The following is a 23,861-nucleotide window of genomic DNA, read 5'->3' as shown; positions in this document are numbered from 1 at the left end:
GATTAGAGCATGAGGCTCTAATTGGCTTCTAAAAAGGGTGGGCCCGGGGCGCAGAGCACTGCGCCCTGAGCCCACCCAGTTGTGTGACAATAGTGAATTAATATTCGCTATTGCCTTCCTGATTCTCCTTCCGGACAATCAGGAAGTGGGTCCTGAGAACCGTATGGCCAGGGAGACTTAGGACTCCTGGCCAATAGGGTCTCAGGACCCACTTCCTACCCGGGAGGGAAGAGACGGAGTGGATGAGCTGGAGCTGATGCGGAGAGCGGGAACCAGTGTGGAGAGCGGGTAGCTGGTGTAGATGAGTGGGAGCCAGTGCAGAGAGCAGGGAGCCAGTGCGGAGAGCGGGGAGCAGTGTGAGTACCTACCGAGGCCTGCTTGTTTGCCACCCCCCCAATAATAAGCACCAGCCGCCACTGTCCCTACATATACTTACCTCCACTTTCTACCACTCTGCTTGTTGCTATGACTTAAGAGAAATGCCCAGTCTCTAGGAGCATAGGGGTTTATTAGACTTACTTCCCTTCCATACATGTCACAGTGTTGAGCCTTTTAATTGGCCACTGGTCCACCTGCGCAGTCATGCAAGGGCATGAAGAGAATCCCCAGACTTGAGTAGGCTCCAAAGGGGATTAATGTAGAGCTTACAAAGGGCTTCAACTTCACACCCAACTGCCAACAGAATAGTGGGGCTGAGGGTAAAGTAAGTAAAGGGATGCTGCCATGGTCCAGGATTTTGAAACCATCTTAATAGTGGGACTACTAGGACTAATCAAGTGTTCAAATATTTAATACAGAAGAGTACTTACATATCGCCATAGAAATGTCCCTTCTTCTTTATCATGAATTGTGGCTAAGTCTCCAAAATTACGCCTGCAAAAATCTCGTGCCTTTTCCATGGGCATCTCATCCTTGCCAATATAATACTGCTTGTCACCTTTGACCAGCCAACCATCAGTGGTCAGGTTAAACTCTGTCAGACAGGGAGGAAAACAAAGTCAAAAAAGGATTCAAAATGACACAACAAAAGTAATAGCACATCTCCTAAAATTTTTGTGCTGCCTGAAAAAAATTTGAGACTGTAAATTATGGCGGTAAAATAATTAAATCAAAGGGAAAAAAATTAATAGCCCATTAAAAGATAAAATAAAAAAACAGCCTTTGCTGCAATATGCAGGTTAAATTCAGAGATTTCCCCAACTGTACTTTTTTCTGCTGCTGGATATCTTCAGTGTGATGGCCAGCTTCATTCAACCCACTTCCTCTGAGCCCAAGTCATCCTGGACCCTGGACAATGTTTTGTGTCCTGTTTGGGAGACTTCTTTTGGCTCTCTGTCCAGAAGACACAACAGAAAGGGATCTATTGATAAAGGATTTGATGTGCAAATGGCACAGGGAACGATTGCATAGGGAGTCATCGCGAAGAGGCTTCAGTCAGCGGAAGCCTCCCATGGAGGCGGAGTTGTTGCGTTTTTTTTTTTTTGTTTTGTTTTTTTCGGTTCATCGGGTGGCGTGATGGGCGATGGATTTACATCGCGAGACATTTTTATTATTTTATTTTTTAATAAAGGATGTGTCCCAAACTGTCTCTTGTCATTTTTACTATTTTTTACACTCTTTTGGGTGAATGAGTAGAGGTACAATGTACCCGATACCCATTCACATAGGGGGAGCCAGGATCTGGTGGTCCCCTTGTTAAAGAGGGTTTCCAGATTCTGATAAGCCCCCTGCCCGCAGACCCCCACAACCCCCGGGCAAGGGTTGTGGGGATGAGGCCCTTGTCCCCATCAACATGGGGACAAGGTGCTTTGGGGGGACCCCAAAGCACCCTCCCTATGCTGAGGGCATGTGGCCTGGTACAATTCAGGAGGGGTAGGGCGCCCTCTCGCCCGTCCCCTTTTCCTGCGGCTTGCCAGGTTCGCATGCTTGGATAAGGGTCTGGTATGGATTTTGGGGGGGAACCCTACGTCATTTATACTTAATTTTGGTGCAGGGTTCCCCTTAAAATTCATACCAGACCTGAAGGGCCTGATATGGATCTTGGGGGGACCCCTATGTCATTTTTTAAAAAAAATTGGCGCAGGGTTCCCCTTAATATCCATACTAGACCTGAAGGGCCTGGTATGGATTTTGGGGGGACCCCCCACACATTTTTTTATAAATTTCGGTGCAGGGTTCCCCTTAATATACATACCAGACCCAAAGGGCCTAGTAATGGACGGGGGGGAACCCATGCTGTTTTTTTCAATGATTTTTATCTATATTGCCGGGATCCGACAATTCATTACAGCCGCGAGCAGTTTTTTCCTTTAGAAATGTCATTTTGCTGTGGTATTGTTCTAAACACGGGGAAAATTTGCTTTTTTGCAGGCATACTAAGGGCACCCCCAGGCACGATATTTAAAGGAATATTTCATTTTTATTGTTTCACTTTAAGCATTATTAAAATCACTGCTCTTGAAAAAAAAATGCAGTTTTTAAAACTTTTTTTGCATTGATACATGTCCCCTGGGGCCCATAAGCTTTTTATGGCAATAACTTGCATATAAGCATTTAAAATGAGCACTTTTGATTTTTCATGTTCGTGTCCCATAGACTTTAATGGTGTTCGCGTGTTCGTACAACTTTTTTGCCTGTTTGCATGTTCTGGTGCGAACCAAACTGGGGGGGTGTTCGGCTCATCCCTAATGGTCACCAGGACATATAGAAAGGGTCATATCTACCTAGCTGGGACAAAGACAATAATAAAAAGAAAGAGGCTATCCAACTATAAGCTATAAGCTCTTCTATATCCACTGCCAATCCGTACATAAAACTAGAGGCAAGTGGACATTAAAAAAGTAAGTCCTCTCAACAACTCTCTTACAACAAGGTTACGCTGTGTGCCCCTTTAAATACAAAAACTTCTTACCGGGATATGGTGGACTTGTGGGTTCTGGCATTAATGCTGCACCTGATGATGATAATGATGATGAGAGAAAGCAAGCAAGTTAAAATCAGCTTATCCAGGAAAAGAACTGATCCCCAATCCCCCCATTTCAAAATAAATTGAAGCATATTAAAGAGAAACTGACACTTTGCTCATTCAAGGAAAAAGTGAAAGGTTCTTTTGAAAGCCCAGCTGGCCAGCTTACTCTGCGATCCCTGGCGACTGCATGCCTATGCCTCAACCCTGAGTCTAAATCTCATGTTAGCTCTGTCTCAGACAGTGTTGGGTATGTTACCAGGGTAATGGCATGCTTCCCTCCATGCTTCCAACATGCTGCTGAGGCCTGAAACTTATGAACTCCTCTAAGTCTACAATTTTTATTAGGGTTGCACCGATACCGGTATTGGTACCGATGCTAAGCATTTTCATGGGTATTGGCACTCGTGAAAATGTTCCGATACCTGAAAACTGATACTTTCAGGCTCGTTTTTTTTTCAGCTGTTAGCGGGATTCCCCCACTGACAGCTGACATGTAAGAAAACAAAAACAAAAGAAAACCCCTGTCAATTATCAATTGTTAAGGAGCGGGATCGCTGTTTCCTTAAAAACCGATAACTCATTCAGCTGTCAGTGGGGTTCCCCTGTTGACAGATGAAATATAAACGAAGTCCAGGCAATTGGTGGTAAAAAAAAAAAAGAAAAGCAAAAAAGTCAACAACATTGCTTAGCTGCTGAAACAGAAAGATGATAAAAAGAAACACTGTTTATATTTTATAGCTTTCATTTTATTTATCTACAGATCAAAGGGATGAACTTTGATCTGCAGATGAAGTCCGTTTAAACACTTGCCCACTGGGCACTTAAACCCCCTTCCTAACCAGACCAATTTTCAGCTTTCGGTGCTCTCACACTTTGAATGACAATTACTCAGTCATGCAACACTGTACCCATATGAAATTTTTGTCCTTTTTTCCCCACAAATAGAGCTTTCTTTTGGTGGTATTTAATCACCTCTGGGTTTTTTATTTTTTGCGTTATAAATCAAAATAGACTGAAAATTCGGTAAAAAAAAAATAAAATTCTTTGTTTCTGTTTAAAATTTATTGCAGAGTATTGGCGAGTATTGGCGAGTATTGGCAGAGTATTGGTGAGTATTGGCGAGTATTGCACAGTGTTTCAGAGTATTGGCGAGTATTGCACAGTGTTGCAGAGTATTGGCAGAGTATTGGCGAGTATTGGCAAAGTATTGGCGAGTATTGGCAGAGTATTGGCGAGTATTGGCAGAGTGTTGCAGAGTATTGCAGAGTATTGGCGAGTATTGCACAGTGTTGCAGAGTATTGGCGAGTATTGCACAGTGTTGCAGAGTATTGGCGAGTATTGCACAGTGTTGCAGAGTATTGCACAGTGTTGCAGAGTATTGGCAGAGTATTGCACAGTGTTGCAGATTATTGGCAGAGTATTGCACAGTGTTGCAGAGTATTGCAGATTATTGGCACTGAGAAGCACTGTGGGCACTACACATCCAGCCCACAGCGATGCTGCAATCTCTCCCCCTCTCCCCTCGCACTGTACCCATCGGTACAGAGAGGGGAGGGAAGAACCGGCATCATGACGTGACGCCGGTTTGTTTACAAGTGATCGCTCCGTCATTTGATGGGACAATCACGTGGTAAATGGCCGCGATCAGCGGCTATTTACCGTGATCCGTGATGCGCCCCATCCGTGCTGTAGCCGTCTTTCGGCTATGGCCCGGTCGGCAAGTGGTTAAAGCAACCTGTCAAGTAAAAAAAGTTTTGTTTTTTATTAAATGTTCCTCTGTTTAACCACTTATTAATCCTTAAAGGGGTTGTAAACCCTCGTGTTTTTTCACCTTAATGCATCCTATGCATTAAGGTGAAAAAACTTCTGCCACTGACAGGCCCCCCAGCGCCCCACTCCCCATTTTACTCACCTGAGCCAGTTCGTTCCCTCAGCGAAGACGCACACTCTCTCTCTGCCTGGGTTCTTGCCTCTTGATTGGATAGACTGATAGCAGCGCAGCCATTGGATTCTATTATACAAACTATTAATTAGGCTCCTTTCACACTGGGGAGTCCGAGCCATCGGCTGTAAAAATAGCGGCGCTTTACCGTCATTTTTGCGGGGGTTTTCAGGCCACTAGCGGCCGAAAAGGGGTTAAAACGACCCGCAAAGTGCCGCTGCAGCGGCGCTTTGCTGGAGGTTCTGCAGCGGTGCCCATTCAGTTCAGTGGGCAGGAGCTCCAAAGATGCTGCTTGCAGGAGATTTTTTAACGTCCTGCAAGCGCACCGCTCCAGTGTGAAAGCCCTCGGGCTTCCACACTGGAGAGACAGGAGAGGCACTTTACAGGCGCTATTTTTAGCAAAGCACCTCAGTGTGAAAGGGGTATAACTAAAACATTTTTTTTGTTTGCTTTGTTTGTTAATATTTTTTACACCTTTAACATATATTTACATGTTTCACATGTTTCTAAATTAAGCAAAAATAAATTTATTTCATTTGTAAATAACTTTTCAATTCGTACCATTACTGACAGCTAAAGCGTAAAACAAAACAGTTTCGGTAAGTATTGGTAACTGGTATCGGCAAGTACTAAAAAAAAAAAAAAATGTATCTGTACTCGTACTTGTTGTAAAAGAAATGGTATTGGTGCATCCCCAATTTTTTTTTATATCCCAAACAACACTTTAGGCCCTGATGCAGAAGAGTACTGAACATACTTCTGAAATGTTATGGCTTTTTAAACCCTGGATGTGTATGATGAAAAAAATGGTTTTGGACTGTAAGAAAGTGAAGAAGAAAGTATAAGAAACTGAAGGGGGAAAGCAATAACTTTATAGACACTACTAAAAAAACAAGCTTACAATATTAGCAGTGTGATAATATCACTTAACCGCCTACACTGTAGACAGTATAAAATTGGTTCCACATATTTTCAGGTTTTTACCTTTTTTTAGCTCACAGATCCAATCTCTTGGACTTTCACAGTTCTGGTCATTCCACTGCACTGAGTACAGAAGTTTCAGCTCTCCACACAGTTCCATACCTAAATAGTTGTTGGGTTCTCCATATGCCCAATTTTCATAAGTTAGCTAAAGGACACAGAGAAAAAGGATCAACAACCATAAGCAGCACAGATCATTTTAGGCACCCAAAGTGGAATTTATTCTCATGTCCTTCAACATGGCCCACTTACATTCACTGAGCAATTTATTAAGAACACTATACTAATACTGTGTAAAACTTCTGTTTGCTCTCATTACTGCATTAAAGTGATATTAAACCCTAAGCACTAGGTTTCTAAGCACTTTCAGCAACTGATTTAGCCCCAGAATACACAGCTTCTTTATATTTTAACCAGTTGCTTACTGGGCATATAAACCCCCCTCCTATCCAGACCAATTTTCAGCACTGACGCACTTTGAATGACAATTGCGTGGTCATACAACACTGTACCCAAATGAAATTTTTATCATTTTTCCCCACAAATAGAGCTTTCTTTTGGTGGTATTTGATCAGCTCTGCGGTTTTTATTTTTTGTTTAAAAAATTGTAAAAAAACTGAATTTAAAAAAAAAAAAAAATTTTAATATTTTGTTATAAAAAATTTAAAACAGGTAATTTTTCTCCTTCATTGATGTACGCTGATGAGGCGGCAGTGATGGGCACTGATGAGGCGGCAGTGATGGGCACTGATGGGCGGCAGTGATGGGCACTGATGGGTGGCAGTGATGGGCACTGATGGGTGGCAATAATGGGCATTTTCAGTTAAACTGATAGGCAGCACTGCTAGGTGGCACTGATTGGCACTACTGGTGGGCATCGATAGCTGGCTCTTGTGGGCACTGATAGGTGGCACTTGTGGGCATTGATAGGTGGCACTGTGGGCACTGTTATGTGGGCACACATGAGGCAGATGTGCCTCTTCCACTTCGGGACCGATGTCCCTCACATCCGAGCCGGTGATCGGCTTTTTTTTCTACTCACGCTGTCAGCGTGAGTAAAAAAAAAAGCTGATTACCGATCTTTTGTTTACATCATGTGATCAGCTGTCATTGGCTGCAAGCTGATCACATGGTAAGGGGCCGAGACCGGCCCCTTACTTGGATCGGTGATCACCTGAGTCTCAGTGACTTGCTGACCACAGCGCGCTCGGCGCGCGCCCCGTAGGGCGCGTGCACAGGGGAGGCCGTCAAATGACGGCCTCCCGGGAATTCAGGTCCGCGCTGTGGCCGTCATTCGGCTATAGCGCGGATGTCAAGTGGTTAATCTTTGCTTATGTTCCAGTTTAAGTTGATGCCATAATCACTGCCCCATGTTTCCTGTTTTAGGGTGGCTCCTTTCTCTTGCAACATATAATGGAGCCACCCTTGCGTGAAGAGACTGGAGTTGTGTCTCGCTATACTGTGTGCATCAATAGAAACCACACAACCCGCTTCCTCTCTATCTTCTTTAAACTAACAGTCTGGCTGGAGACTGCACTGTTCACTGTGAAGACTGGAAGTTCAGGGAAGCAGCCCTGAGAGACTAGGAGGAGACAGCAACATTGAACATCTGGAAACTGCAAGTCCTGCAGTAAGAATTTTATCAAATAGTTTACTGGGGAATGTTTATTTTATTTTGCTCAATGCTGGGGGTTTAACACTACTTCATTTATTTGTGCCATGGAATCCACATCACACCAACATTTATTTGAGATTCTGCTTTCTGTACCTGCTACATTCATGCTAAAAATCTCACCTTCTACCACATCCCAAAGTTGCTCCAATGGTTTCTGATCCAAGTGACTGGCCTACCATCTGTATGCCTCAGCAGAAAATGAGATCCATCAGAACAGACTGCATTTTCCAGTCTTTATCTGCCCTGGCTTGGTGAACCTGTGCCCACTACCAACTCAGTTTTCTGTTCTTAGTTGGCAGGAGTGGAACCTGATGTGGTCATCTCTAGTTGTAGCCAATCCACCTCAAGGTTCAATACGTTGTACATTCCAAGATGCTTTTCTGCTCAACACAGTTGTGAAGAGTGGTTATCTGTGTCAGCAGAGCCCTTCTGTCAGCTGATGCGAGTTTGATCATTCCCCTCAGACTTCTCATATCAATAAGGCAGTTCTGTCTTTAGAACTACTGCTAGCAGGATGAGTTTTTCTGTGTGTGTAACTCCCGATCACCTACTCTGCCTTACTTTACCTAAGGCTATGTTTAACCACTTGAATACAGGGCGCTTTTACCGCCTTCTCGCCCAGGCCAATTTTTAGCTTTCAGTAGAGCTGCACAATTAATCGCTAAAAAATCGTGATCTCGATTCACCTCCCCTGACGGTCTCTCCTGCAGATTCTTTCATATAAACAAGTAGAGAGACTTCATCTGCTCACTCAGCTGTCAAAAAAAAGCATCCGGGCATTCTGCCAAGTCTTTTAACTTGAAACATTGTAACTAAGCTTCCTTCTTAGATCAAAGGGAAAGAACTTCTGTGTAACTAAATAATCTGGGCAGTCTGCCAAGTTTTTGTGTAAATGCAGGAAGTTTAACCACTTAAAGTCTAAATCTTTTTCTGACACTTCTTTCTTAAAGAGGAGTGCCCATTAAAAAAAAAAATAATAAAAGTCAGCAGCTACAAATACTGCAGCTGCTGACTTTTAATTGGACACTTACCTGTCCCTGGGTCCAGCGATGAGGGGGATCGAAGCCCCGCTCACCTCCCCCTCCATTTGGCAGCGCCGGCATTGCAACTGTGGGCGTCGGGCTGTGGCTTCACACCCGGGCACCCACTGTGCATGCGCGAGCAGCGCCGCGCGCCGTGATTGGCAGCTCAGTCACCTGGGACCTGTAATGGGTCCCAGGTGATTGACAAGAGGGAGGGAGCAGAGCCGAGTCCTTCCTGTGCCAAGGGGGAAGTGATGTCACCAGCCCAGGCACTATAAGAGGCAGACTATGAGGGACCCCCTAGCAACAGGCATTTAGAGGTGAGTTAAAAAAAAAAATCCAAATGTTTTTTTTTATTTTATTTTTTTTAGGAATTTTCATATATTTTTTATTTTTTGGGTGGAACACCACTTTAAGTTAAAATCAATATTTTTTGCTAGAAAATTACTTGGAACCCCCAAACATTATATATATTTTAGCAGAGACCCTAGGGAATAAAATGGCAATTGCTGCAATATTTTATGTCACACTGTATTTGCCCAGCGGTCTTTCAAATGCAATTTTTTGGGAAAAAATACACTTCAATGAATAAAAAAATAAACAAAACAGTAAAGTTAGCCCAAATCTTTTGTTTTAATGTGAAAGATGATGTTACACCGTGGGAATCGTGAGAGAATCGTGATCTGTCTTCTAAGCAAAACAATCAAGATTCTCATTTTAGCCAGAATCGTGCAGCTCTAGCTTTCAGCGCTGTCACACTTTGAATGACAATTGCGCAGTCATGAAACTCTGTACCCAAATGAATTCTTTATCATTTTTTCCCCACAAATCTTTCTTTTGGTGGTATTTAATCACTGCTAAGTTTTTTATTTTTTGCTAAAAAAATGAAAAAAGGCCCAAATTAAAAAAAAAAAAAACGTTTTTATTTGTTTCTGTCAGAACAGTATGTAAATAAGTAATTTTTCTCCTTCACTTATGTACACTGATGAGGCTGTACTGATAGGCACTGATAGGCTGCACTAATGGGCACTGATGAGGTGGCACTGAAGGGCACTGATGAGCCTGCACTGATAAGGAGGCACTAAAATGCAGCACTGATAGGTGGCACTGATAGGTGGCACTGATGGGCACTAATAGGCGGCGCTTATGGGCAATGATAGGTGGCACTGATGAGCACTGTAAGGTAGCACTGACTTGCATTACTGAAGGGCACAGAATGACCCCAATGATGGGCACAGATTGGTGTCATTGCTGGGCACTATTGGGGCTGTGGGCGCTGTGTCATATGACGTCAGCCCAAAACAAGAGAAGACCCTGCCCTCCAATATTTGTTTATAAAGCGGGAGGAAGGCGGTTAAACTTGTGGCTGGAGGCGGTAAAAATCTCTTTGAAAAACGCCCCCCTCACATTTCTAGCTACTGCCATCTTGAGTAAGTGCAGATGATTCATGTAGCATTTACTCCCTGGTATCCATTTGTCCTTAGCTTAGGCATGCAGGCAAGAGGGTGTGCTTAGCTGAGAAAGCACCTCACCAGATGAAAGAAAAGCCCTTGTGGGACTTCTGTGTACTTTGTTAGTTATCTGCAGAGTGCTTTCCAAGTCCAGAGTAGTGGCACAGTAACTGGTGTGACTCATTCTCTGAGTAGGCTGTGTAGGCTGAGAACCAGGACTACTACTACTTTTATTACAACCTTTGGGCATCATTATTACCTAAACTATAGCGCTAGGCTCAGTTCAATGTCTATGCCGTTTGCATTTGGTCATTTCTGCAGTGCTTTTTGCTGTGCGTTTTGCGTTTTTGCACACACAATTTTACTGTGACTTTGCCACAATTTGCGTTTTGCATTTTAAATGCTTTTTTGGGGGCAAAATTGTTGTTGGACAGATTAAAAAAAGCGAAACACAAATCACGGCTAAAATTGCAGTAAAATTGCTGCACCATCGCAGTAAAAACGCATGACATAACTTTTCTGCAGCTTCTTCATTGAAGTCTATTGAACCAAAAAAGCAAATGTAGCACTACCCCCACATTTACACACTCCTCAGCTCCTCCAGTACAACACTTGCTTGTAACACAAAATTCCCAGGACCAGCTCACAAACTTTTAGGTGATCTGACAATTGGGCTCAGTCAGATATAGCAAATACCCATTACAGGCAGGGACCTCTGGCCCCATGGTTGTGTAGCAAAGTCCTAGTGCCCATCTGTCCTTCTGTGGCTACTGATCCCAGCACCACCTCCTCAGGTACTGCCAGCCTACCTGGCTGCCCCTTTCTCTAGCCTTCCTGGCTAATCTTCTACAGTCCTCCCAGACTGACTCTGCATCCATCTCAGACTTCTGTCACCAGTCGTCTCAGGCTGCCTCTCAGTCCTATCTGATTGTATCACTCACCAGCCCTCCTGGATGTTTTCTCCTTGGAGATCTCCCGGATGTGCTCACTGGATCCTGCTGTCCTCACTCTTGCTCTTGTGCCACTGGACATGATTCCTCCTTGGGATATCAGAGGATCCCTCTCGGGCCGGAGGTCACCCCCCCTCGGAATAGGGGGTTACCCTCAAGGGCCCACCGACAGCCTCCTAGCACTTCATCTCCAACTTCCACCCAAACTCTGCTGCCCTGCTGGGCTCACCCTGAGTATTTGAGGGGGCCTGCCCCCTGCCAACCCATCTGTTGGGGATTGGTCAGGGCCCTCATAAATACCTCAGGCAACTCCTCCTAACCTCCCTCACATTCTTATGCAAATTTTTCACAAGTTCCAAAAGTAGGGCTAGGTACCAGAGATGCTGCCTAACGAGTCATACTAGCCTCCCTGGATCACTCACCCTGACCCAGATTTAAACACCGGCTTGGCTGCCAGCCAAGCCAAAACATTTTACCTGCACTAACAAAACCTAGCATTACCTACTCTAGCACACTAGAGGGTGCTACACAAAAAAAAGCACTGTTTTGCATTTAAAAAAGTCCCTCACCCTTTCCAAAAACGCAGTAGCTGAAAAAAGTATAGATGTGAACGGGTCCCATAGGAAACTGTGTTAAATGGACTTTAGTGAGTTTCTGCAAAAAGCACCAAAAAAAAAAAACGCATAAGTGTGAACAGAGCCTTAAAGAGAAAGTTTCACCAGAAGTTAATCAGGCTTGTTAAACCCCCTGAGGACCCTGTGCATATAGCACTCATCCTTAAAATTGCTGCTGTGAATCCTAAGCAGTGTTGTCAGATGGCTGGCTCCTCCCACTGCTATCTGTAAACGCTGGTCAAAGGACACGGATATCTGATTAAATTCACAAAGAAGAGAGGGCAATGCAGACACAAAACACACACAGCCCTCATCTCCTCTGAACACAGCAGGCAGAACATCTGCAGTCCTCCTTGCTGTGGCGGTGCGTCCATTAAGGGCACACGGGCGCCGCCCTCTCTCTCCAGCGACCCCCTCTGTGTAGTATGGATAGATTCATGCATTGCATGAATCTATCCATGGCCGCTGTAGCCACCCCCTATTCAGGTGTCCTGCTCCTTTTCGGTTGCCGGGCACCTGAATTACAGTGGTGGGGGGTGTTTTATAGGCTTTATAGGTGTTTTATAAGCTCTAATAGGCTTCAAAAAAGGTGAACTGCGAGCGCAAACCATTATGTTCACAGTCCACCCAGGTGTGTTAGCAAAGCAAATGAATATTTGCTTTGCTAACACAGAACAGTCTCTCAGCCAATCCTCGGATGTAATACCGGGCACCTAATTGGCTGAAGGCAGAGGCCATCCCTTTGGTCGCCTAGCAGAACAAGAAGTAGACACGCACGGAGGACAGAGGAGCCATCACCGTGCTACCCGTCCCATAGCTCACTGCCTGACCCGCCACCACGATGGGGTAAGTGCCGGGCAGACAGCGGGCGTGAGGGGCACAGTGGCTGCATATTATTGGCACAGAGGCTGCAATTGATGGGGCACAGTTGGCTGGATTTTCTGGGCACAGTGGCTGCATATTATGGGCACAGAGGCTGCATTTGCGTGGCACAGTGGCTGCATATTATGGGCACAGAGGCTGCAATTGATGGGACACAGTTGGCTGCATTTGATGGGCAGAAAGGGTGCATATGATGGGCACAGTTGGCTGCTTATGTTGGCCACAGTTGGCTGCACATTATTGGCACAGTTGGTTGCATATGAAGGGCAGAGTTGGCTGCATATGAAGGGCAGAGTTGGCTGCATATGATGGGCACAGTGGCTGCATATGATGGGCACAGTGGCTGCATTTGCTGGGCACAGTGCCTGCATTTGCTGGGCACAGTTGGCTGCATATGATGGGCACAGTGGCTGCAATTAATGGCACAGTGGCTGCAATTGATGTTTTTGTTTCAGTATTTTTCTGTTTTTTTCAGTTTGTTTGCACCCCCAAACAATTTTGAGCACCAGCCACCACTGCCTCCTTGCCATGCCTTGAACAGCCCCCTCTCCTTTCTGTAGCCATGTCTACTCTGCCACTGTTTAAAGACGGAACTTGAAATCTCATGCTGCTGCTAGCTAGTAGGATATTATTCTAGTAGTACCTGGCGACTTGTATTATGAATGACAGCGGCTAGCGGGCATTGCCGATCATTCACAAAAACACAAGCCTAGCCGACAACAGCACACACCAACAGCTACTACACTAGTCTATCTCAGACAAATTTAGGTAGCTGCTGGCATGTGCTACAGGCCTTGAGCCACCGGAATATGTGATTCTGCATGATAGTCTTGGGCCTTGCAGTTTCATCTTAGGTCAACTCTAGACCCCTCTAACTCCAAATTCTGTCATTGTGGGACAAATTGGTTCAGTCTCTGGTGGCTCAGGAATCTTACTCTGGAGTTGGAAAAATCCCTCCATCCAATGCTTGGAGGATGATTGCAATGGTCATCAGCCTATCAAGCCAAGGAGGAGCCCTAAGCACATTGTCAGTACACAGGACTTGAATGTCTGATATATCATGAATCCTAATCAACATTATAGAGCTTTGGGCGATTTGTTTGCTTTTACAATGATGGACATCCCAATTGGAGGGTCTTCCGATCAGATTCCAGTCTCACAATGCCAGGGCAGTGGCATATATCAATCATCAGGGAATAACCAGAAGTCTTTCTGCGGCAACAGAAGTTGAAGAGATTCTGTCCCGGGCAGAACTTTAAAATCCAGCCTTGTCAGCCATGCACATTCCAGGTGTGGACAACTGGCAGGCAGACTACGGCAGCTGGTAGCACCTGACCTGAGGGAATTGTGTCTACTCCCGAAAGTGTGTTTCAGAAGTTAACTGGTGGGGGTCAAGATGTAGACTTCCTGGCCTCCAGGTTCAGCATCAAACTAGATAGGGTAGGTAAGGTGCAGTGATCTTCTGGTGGAAACAGTGGATTCTCTGGTGGCTCAGTGGGATCAGTTTGATTTATGCCTTTTCTACCCTGAAACTCCTTCCTTTTCTGCCCCACGGGATTAAGAAGTAGTGCATTCTAGTGATATCCATGGCCCTGGCAGATGTGGCACTACAATCTGATCATGCTCTTGGCAGATGCTTCAAAGATTCTTCCAGAATGACCTTTTCTTCCTTTCCAAGGACCAACTTACCCCCTGCTTCACAATCATTGGCTTTGATGGCTTAGCTGTTAGAGTAGGGCAATTGTGCCAGTGGCTGACACGTGACATGATCTTGAGAAGTATGCAATTGTAGATATAGTTTATTTCTGTGCTACTAAAGATACAATATTCACAGTATTCAGTAATTAGTCATAAACATATGCTTTCCAATTAGCATTTGAAAGGAAAGTGCAAGCTTCTAGGCTAGAATTAACAAAAATCCCTTCCATGCAGACATACTGTAGATTCTCACCTTCCCAAGGCCTCAAAGAAGACTACAAACCATTTTTGGCTACAAAAATCAGCAGGGGGCATGCACAAGGCCCCAAACGGTCTGTCAACTTTGATTGATATCAACACACCTATTTTATCTCTCAAAAAGTGCAAATATTAGTTGCAGAGAGATGAAAATAATTCTTTTTTTTTTCCTTCATAATTCTTTTTTTTTTCCTTCAATAATTTTTTATCACAGAAGTAGTGTTGAACATACAACAATGTCAAAGGCACCCACGCAGGGGCTAGAATTGGCGCATAAGAGACAAAAAACAACAAAAGGAAATGCAACCTAAACCGAGGAGGGTACCCTCCTGATTAACAGTCACAGAAGTTCTAAGTGCAACATACGTGAGTTGGGGTAACCCCCTATAAGTGTAGGAATAACCAGGACAAAATGCTTTAACTCTGTGTTAAGATCATCCGGAGTCTCTGTTGGCAATCAAAAAAAAAGAGGGGCTGAGAGCCTTGGTAAAAGAAAAAGAACAGAGAGAAGTAAGAAAAAGAGGGGGAGAATAAGAGAAAGTGGGGAAGGGGGAGAAGGGCAAAGGAGAGGGGGACCCGGGGCCATCTGGGAAACCAGTCAGAGCTGATCTATGCTAGCCAGAGGGAGTTCGGCAAAAGCATACTCCAGCCATGGCTCCCAAACTTTAAGGAACTTGGCGTGCGTGTCTGAGTATACTAGACATTTGTTCGTTGACCATCATGGACGTCAAGCGTTTTTTCACTTCCTGAAAGGGGACTGTGTTTTTTTTTCGTGCTTGATCAATCGTCCTTTTGGCCGCTATGAACAGATAGGTTGCCAGTCTCTGCTGACGAGCAAACAAATCCGGTAGGGGGCAATGTAATAGCGCAAATTTGGCCTCATTACGGACGTTTAAATGGAACAGGGAAAACAACAGGCCAAACACTCTGGACCAAAAACCCACTATTCGCGGACAGGTCCACCAGGTGTGAATTACATCCCCATGATGGCCACATCCACGGAAGCAGCGATCGCTAGAGGTTGGGTTGGAATGAGCAATACATGCTGGAACCCAATACTACCGCAATAGCACTTTGTATGCTGCCTCCAAGATGGCAGTATTAAAGGAACATTTAGCTACAGAAGACAAGGCCCTGCTCCAATCTGCCGGTTCGGTCCCATGTCCCAAATCTCGCTGCCACTGACACACATAAGAGAGTGAGGGGGGAGCTGTTCCACTATTCAATGCTGCGTAGAGGGTGGAGATAAGGCCCGGGGAACCCGGGGCATGAAGACAGATATGTTCAAAAGCGGAGATCTGGAATGGGTAGGAGGAGGCACGTCTAAGCGTTGCTATCCAGTGCTGGATCTGAAGGAAGTGGAACAATTCTGCCTGGGGAACGTCATGGTATTCGCGGAATGCAGACCACGTTGGTGAAGTATGTGTAGTCAGCAGGTGGCGTACCTGGGTAAAGCCCCGTGAGGTCCACCAAGCTAACGCCTGAGGCTGGTCGAGACCCGGGGGAACAATGGGCTATTTGTAATAGGCAGCAGGGGCAGGAAGGGGGACATAAGGGAGCTCGAGTGTCTAACTGTCCCACAACTTTAAGCTATGTAACATAAGAGGACTCAATGAAGTTGGTCGAAGTTTCTGGGGGAGCCAAAGAAGTGCTTGTAAAGAAAGGGGGCACAATTAGGGAGCTCCAGAAGCACCCATAGAGGAACATTGGAGGAAGCATGGAGTAGTGACAATTGGGAGATCTGAGATGCCAGATAGTACCTAGAGACATGGGGGACTCCCAAACTGCCTTGCAGTCTATGTGTAAAAAGGGTGGCCTTAGAAATTCTAGGGCGTTTATTAGCACAGATAAAGCTCATGATTCTGCTCTGGAGTAGGCGAAGAAGGAAGCCTGGGATTTTATGATGCTCTATAAGATGAATAAGATGAACCACCTTGCGGACATTATCGCCAGCCTGCCTCCCTGGAACAAAACCCACCTGGTCCCTGTGGATCAGGTGGCCTATATATTGATTAATGCGGGCGCTCAGGATTCTACCTAGGATCTTTAGGTCATCATTCAGATGCGATATCGGTCGGAAGGCCTGGGGTTCACTAGCTCTGGCTTCTCACTCACTCTGGCTTCTTAGGGACCATTGCGATGTGGGCCCTTAAAGCGTCAGGAGAGGGCAAGGAGCCTTGGTTTAGAGCGTTGAAATAGTTAGCAAGGTGAGGCGCTAACAACACGGGGAACGTCTTATAGTAAAGACCGGAGAAGCTGCCTGGGCCGGGAACCTTAGAGGGCTTCAGGGACTTGATTGCCCGGAGGACTTCAGTTTTGGAGATGTTTGCGTTGAGGGCATCATATGCGCCACCAGGAAGCGAAGGAAGATTTAGGTCCTGAAAAAATTGTTCCGCTTGCTGTAAAGGAAAAGGGCCTGGTTTAGTGTAAAGCGAGGAAAGAAACTCAGAGAATCTAGATAGAATTTGCTCAGGATTAGAGGTAAGACCCCCAGTTCTCGTCCGAAGTCTAACAGGCCTATACGTTTTCCCCACTGAATTCAATTTCTTGGCCAGCATGGGACCTGGTTTATCTGCACAGGTATAATACCTGTGCTTAGACCACCGTAGGGCCTTTTCGGCTCGGGAAGTGGAGAGAAGGTCAAGCTCTGTCACCAGGGTGTCGCAAGCTTTTCTATGTGCAGCCGTGGGACGCGTCTTCCAAAGCGCGTCAGCGACCGTCAGGAGCGACTGTAATTCTGTGATGCGACGGTCTCCATCTCGTTTACACGCTGAAGCGAGTTGAATGACACGCCCCCGAACTGTAGCCTTATGGGCTTCCCACAGGGACACGGCTGAAGCAACCGAGCTGACATTGTCAGCAAAGTACGTTTGTATGAATGATTGGATTTCTAGATTCGTAGCCTGGGTGGACAAAATGACTCATTAATTGGCCATAAGAAGGGGCGCTTAGCAGGGCCCGAGAGAGAGACAAGAAAGACCAAGGGGTCATGATCCGACCATGCCGAGGAAAGAATAGATATTTTACGAACCAGTGGAAGATGATGTATCTGCATGAAAACGTGGTCAATCCTGCAAAAACTGTCATAGGGGTTGGAGTAAAAGGTAAAATCAAGATCCATAGGGTGGAGTTCCCTCCAGACATCTATTAAACCAAAAGTTTGCAGGACTGCACACGTCTGAGCCTCGTAGGAGGAGTCATGAGAGGGGGTAGAACCCTGAACATATCGTCTGTCTAAGGTCGAGTTGAGGGTGATATTGGAGTCACCCATAAGAAGGAGTAGGCCCTTCTGGTGCTGAGAAACTATCTTACAGAGATGGGAGCAGCATGGTCCGCCTGTGTCTCTTCTCAGTGGGACCCTTTCCCCTGAAAATTTTTTTTCTCGAGATGGGAGAAGAACCTGTGCTGAAACCGGTTAGGTGCGTAGTAGGAGACAATTGTTATCTTTTGATCCCATAATGTCCCCTGTAAGAGTAGATAGCGGCGCGTAGGATCAGCAAGCTCCAATGTGCAATTGAAAGGAAGATTGCGTTTGAAGGCGATCAGGACACCTCTGTTTTTCAGTAGCTGAGGTACTATAAAACTTAGGATAATATGTGGAGAGGAACCGAGGAGTGGAGGATTGCGCAAACCTGGTCTCCTGTAGGCATATTATATCTACTCGTTGAGATTTAAGATGGTGGAACACTTTGGATCGCTTGATGGGTGAATTAAAGCCATGAATGTTTTGTGAGTGTATATTCAGTTGAGGGGCGGCCATAGTGCGGAGGAATGAGAGTGCTCATCAACAGAGAAAGGTTCAACAGGTTCCCTATATGGTGATTGGCTGGCATCCCGATGGGCCCCGGGACCCAAGGAGAAAGCTGAAAGAGGGTGGGAGGAAGAAAAGGGAAGAGAAGGAAGAGAAGACTGGAGAGAAAAGAACAAATAGTAGTAACAAGAAGGTACCACCAAACAGGTGGAGTACATCCCGATAGTGAGGGACATCCAGGGGGTAACCCCCCCACCGGACACATGGCTGCAAATGTAACACATAATAAAGCTCCCGTAGAGATAAGGGCAAAAGGTACTAGAAGTAGCAGGAAGACAGGATTCAGCCCAACCTGCAATAAGGGGGGAAGGGGGGAAGAAGAGGGGAGTGGGGAATTGGGGGAGGGGGCCAGGGAGGAGGGGGGGGGTGTAGAAGGGGAGGACGGGAGAGGGAGGAGGGGAGAGGGAGGGGGGAGGGGACCCCTGAAGCAAAAAAAAAAAAGGGGGGGGACATGCATCACATTCATGAGAAGGGGAGCCACATAGGGCAGTAGATCAGAGACTATAAATTCAAACAATAAGCTCTTTATGAAAGAAGTCGGGGGGGGGCCACAGTGAAGGCGCCGCAACCCCCACCCCCCGAGGTTACCTGCAGGCCTTAGAGACCATAAAAGGAAATGTAGCCGGGCACAATATGCGTAAAATGGCATATATACAGCAGGGAAGGCCTTCATATCCCGCCAGCCCGAAAGGGACCGGCGAAGGCGGGGAGGCCACCCCAAGGGTCAGTCCAGGATGGCAAAAACATGTAGAAAACATTGGCATAGCAATTCAGTCTTATGAACAATAGAACAACATACTTCACGTCATAAACCCATAATGGGCCTCAGGGGGAGGCCATGTAAAATAGGGGCACTATAAATTCGAACAATAAACTCTCTAAGAAAGAAATCGGGGGGGGGGGGGACAGCGAAGGCGCTACAGCCCCCACCCCCCGAGATCAACTGCAGGACCCTAGAGACCACCAAAGGAGGTGTAGCCGCGCACAATATGCGTAAAATGTCACATATAGAGCAGGGCAGGCGTCCACACCACCGCCAGCATGAAAGGCACCGGCGGAGGCGGGGAAGCCAGCCCAAGGGTCAGTCTAGGATGGCATGAACATGTGGAAAACAATGGCGTAGCAAATCAGTCTTAAATAACCAATAAACAATAGACCAACAGACTTTACCTCATTAACCCACAATAAACTCTCTAAGAAACAAATCGGGGGGGGGGGGGCACAGCGAAGGCGCCGCAGCCCCCACCCCCCCTGATCAACTGCAGGACCCCAGAGACCACAAAAGGAGGTGTAGCCGTGCACAACGTGCGTAAAATGTTGCACATAGAGCAGGGCAGGCCCCCACACTACTGCCAGCACGAAAGGCACAGGCGGAGGCGGAGAGGCCAGCCCAAGGGTCAGTCCAGGATGGCATAAACATGTGGAAAACAATGGCGTAGCAATTCAGTCTTAAATAACCAATAAACAATGGAACAACAGACTTCACCTCATTAACCCATAATGGGCCTCCAGGGGAGGCCATGTGAAATAGGGGTTAACAATTGTGCCATTTAATTAAGGGGAGGAGACCTCCAGGTAAGGTAAGGCCCTGTAGGCACAGTTAGGGGCACTATAAAAAGTTCCACAGTAGTCAATAGATAAAAAAAAAAAAAAAAGGGAATTAGAGCGAGCAACAGTAACTTGCTCGGGGTGTGTCAGTGAGCTCACCTCTGTAGGCGGGGTGCTCGTGGTGGTGTGCGTCGGGGTGCGTTCCTGTTAGTCCTGTTGCGCACGCTCCTTGTGTCACTGGTATGCATCTTCCGGTTAGGCCTGGTGTGTGCCGGTGTGCGGGTGCGCGTGCCTGTGCGTGCCGGTGTTCGCCGTTTGCCGCCAATCTGTCTATTTAAGCTGGCCTCACTCTCTGATCAGTGCTGCCTGATCAACAGCTCTGCCGTTCCTTGTATCTGTTTCCTGTGCCTGTAAACCAAGATCTCCTGACTACCCGGCTTGTCTCCTGGACTCCTCTGAACTCTGCCTGCACCTGACCTCTGGCCTGTTTGACTATTCTTCTGCCTGCTCCATTGTACCTCGTTGCCTGCCTGTTGCCGAACCCAGCCTGTCTCCTGACCACCCTGTTCAGTCTTGTTGCCTGTGTTCCAGCCTGCACCTTGCTGCTTAAGGATTGCTCATCCACCTGTATCTGGACTCTGTTACCAGGCTCCCATACCACTCCGTACTCCTGTGCTTCCTGTATACTCTACCAGGGGCCGCGAGTGGGACGCGTAAGAGAGCCTACCCTCTGCCCAAGCGGATTCACCAGTCTGGTAAGTGAGAAGTCTGATAGTATCAGGCAGCCATGACCGAGTCCGGGCAGGGGGCCTCCCTAATGGATGAACTCTGCAGACATTTGGCGGGTTTAACCCAAGCGGTGAAAAGTCTACAAGAGGGCTATACAAGATTGGAGGAACGTGTCCAGGCTCTGTCTGCACCCACCAGTCCCCAGGGGACTTCATCTGCAACTCCCGCACCCTCCGTAGTTATGCTCCCTCCAGAGCCCAAAGTACCCATACCTGAACGATTTTCCGGAGACCGTAGCAAATACCGCGCATTCCGAAATGCTTGTGGACTCTACTTCGCTTTACAGCCCCGTACCTTCTCCCTAGAGGCTACTAAGGTGGGCTTTGTTATTTCCCTGCTGTCCGGTGAGCCTCAAACCTGGGCCCACTGTCTTCTGGAGCAGAAGTCTGGATGCCTTCTTCTTGGCAATGTCACAGCTCTATGAAGACCCTTAGCTAACCGCAACTGCCGAAGCCACGTTGCACTCCCTCTGTCAAGGCCGTAGAGCGGCTGAAGACTATGCTGTTGAATTTAGGCGCTGGAGCTCTGACACAGCCTGGAATTACGCTGCCCTGCACCATCAGTTCAGGATGGGATTGTCCGACCCGCTCAAGGACGAGCTGGCGGGGGTCAGAGTGCCCCAAACTCTGGAGGAGCTTATTAATCTTTCGATTCAGATCGACCGTCGTCTGAGAGAACGACTCACTGAAAGGTCTACCAGTACCTTTCGACCCACCTGGATGCTCCCACAAGTCCCCAGTCCTCCCAGTCGGCCCTCTGCTCCACCGACTTCTCCAGTCCTTGATGCTCCAAAACCCATGCAGCTTGGCCTGCTTCGTCCCTTGACTCCCGAAGAGAAGTTAGGTAGACGTGCTCATAATCTGTGTCTCTACTGTGGGGAATCTGGGCACTACGCAAGCGTCTGCCCCAACAAGACACGTAAGTGTCATTCTGCTCGTATGTGTGCAACTATCATGCCAAAACCTAGTACTCACCTTATCATCTCTGTCACTTTGCAGCTTCCAGGAAAGGCTATTCAGGTACCAGTCATCATTGATTCCGGAGCATGCAGCTGCTTCATCGACCTGGCCTTTGCGGCCCAGCATGACATACCACTTCGACCCAGGACCTAGAGTCTTGCTGTACACCTTGCAGATGGTTCCGTTCTCCGTTCCGGTCCTGTCATTCAGGAGATGTTCCTCTAGTAGCTATCATGGATCCTCAGCACCAAGAACTCCTCTGTTTGGATGCCATCTCCTCACCTCTCTTCCCTATCATCCTTGGAATGCCGTGGCTGCAGGCCCACAACCCCCGTATTAACTGGGCTTCAGGAAGAGTTGAGTTTCCCTCTGAGTACTGTCAACAGCACTGTCTGCAAGGAGTAACCAACGAGACTCCCCAACTTCTCTGCTTGCATCCCAATGCCGAATTACACCAAGCTATCCCAGAACCCTACCGAGACTTCTCAGATGTTTTCAGCAAGAAAGGTGCAGAAATCCTTCCCCCACACAGGCCCTATGACTGCCCTATAGAACTGTTACCCAGAACCGAGGTGCCCTTTGGAAGGATCTTTCCATTAACAGAGCAGGAATTAGACACATTAAAGAAATATCTTGATGAAAACTTGGAAAAGAAGTTCATCCGCCCGTCCACATCTCCGGCTGGTGCCGGCATATTTTTCATAGAAAAGAAGGATCATTCTCTTCGACCATGCATTGATTATCGAGAGTTAAATAAGATAACGATTAAAAATCGCTACCCGCTACCCCTGGTGCCTGAGCTATTCCAGAGGCTGGGAACTGCAACTGTCTTCACGAAATTGGATCTTCGCGGAGCCTATAACCTAATCCGTATCCGAGAGGGGGACGAGTGGAAGACTGCTTTCCGTACTCGTTTTGGGCATTTCGAGTATCTCGTTATGCCCTTCGGTCTTTGTAACGCTCCAGCAACATTCCAACATTTTGTTAACGACATCTTCTGTGAATTTCTGGATCTCTACGTTATCGTTTACCTTGATGACATCCTCATTTTCTCCTCTTCATTGGCTGACCATCGCAGGCACGTCCGGAATGTCCTTGCTCGGCTCAGGCAACACGGATTGTATGCTAAGCTTGATAAATGCAAGTTTGAACTCCAATGCATTCAATTCCTGGGTCTCATCATTTCAGTTGAAGGCATCAAGATGGACCCTCAAAAGGTGTCCGCCATCCTTAACTGGCCTGCATCCACAGACAGAAAGGGGATTCAACGCTTCATTGGATTTTTCCAATTTTTATAGAAAATTCATCAAAGACTTTTCTAAAATTATCTCCCCCATTACGGAACTAACAAAGCAGGGAACCCGATTCTGCTGGACTCCCAGGGCACAATCGGCCTTTGAGAAAAATAAAAGAATTATTCACATTGGCCTCCATCCTCAAACACCCTAACCCTGCCTTACCATTTGTTTTGGAGGTCGATGCCTCAGAAATCGCAGTAGGGGCAGTACTCTCCCAACGTCAAGGCCCCAAGGCTCTCCTATTCCCAATAGCTTTCTTCTCACGCAAACTCTCTGTGTCTGAAAGGAACTACGACGTTGGAGATCGGGAGCTTCTGGCCATCAAAACGGCTCTGGAGGAGTGGCACTATCTTCTGGAGGGTGCTGTACATCCCATTCTAATTTACACCGACCACAAAAACTTGGAGTATCTGAGATCCGCCAATAGACTAAGACCACGGCAAGCTAGATGGGCACTCTTCTTTTCCTGCTTTCAATTCCACATCACTTACAGACCTGGCTCTAAAAATGTTAAACCGGACGCACTTTCCCGCATGTTCCATGACTCCAAAGAGACCGTTCCTCCGGACACTATCCTGCCTGTGGGAAATTTTTTACTCCTTCAAGGGGACTTGATCTCCAGAATAAGGCAAGCTTCTACAGGAATACCCCAACCTGCTGAGACCAGTCTAAGAGACGGTTTGCTATGGCACAAGGGCAAGATTATGGTCCCTAAGGACCTTAGGGTGCCGGTACTGGAACTTTGCCATGACCACAAGCTGGCAGGTCATTTTGGGGCCCTGAAGACGACTGAACTGGTACAGCGCACCTTCTGGTGGCACACAATTAGCCGATGATTGTAAGAGTTACATCAATTCACCCTCAGCCGTGGAAACGGCGAAGATATTTATCAAAGAGATCGTAAGATTACATGGGGTTCCTTCAAATATTGTCTCTGATCGAGGTGTCCAATTCACCTCCAGGTTTTGGAAAGCTTTGTGTGGTTCCCTTGAAATTGAACTGGTGTTCTCTTCA

At 46.7% G+C, this 23,861-nt stretch overlaps 1 protein-coding gene across 2 annotated transcripts in view; it reads right to left on the bottom strand.

Annotated features, from left to right (window-relative positions):
- LOC141144246 (macrophage mannose receptor 1-like) overlaps positions 1 to 23,861 on the bottom strand; it is a 246,203-nt gene that overhangs the window by 142,848 nt on the left and 79,494 nt on the right. For both annotated transcript variants that reach the window (XM_073629729.1, XM_073629727.1), the window contains exons 15-17: positions 5,896 to 6,040; positions 2,912 to 2,953; positions 810 to 973 (exon numbers count right to left, since the gene is read on the bottom strand). In XM_073629729.1, the coding sequence (XP_073485830.1) occupies positions 810 to 973; positions 2,912 to 2,953; positions 5,896 to 6,040 (351 nt within the window). The remainder of the gene's footprint in view (positions 1 to 809; positions 974 to 2,911; positions 2,954 to 5,895; positions 6,041 to 23,861) is intronic.

This window comes from Aquarana catesbeiana, linkage group LG05 (genome assembly GCF_042186555.1).
Source record: "Aquarana catesbeiana isolate 2022-GZ linkage group LG05, ASM4218655v1, whole genome shotgun sequence".
NCBI lineage: Eukaryota > Metazoa > Chordata > Amphibia > Anura > Ranidae > Aquarana > Aquarana catesbeiana.
Note: the sequence above shows the minus strand (reverse complement) of the source record. Positions and strands in the feature narration are given on the sequence as shown.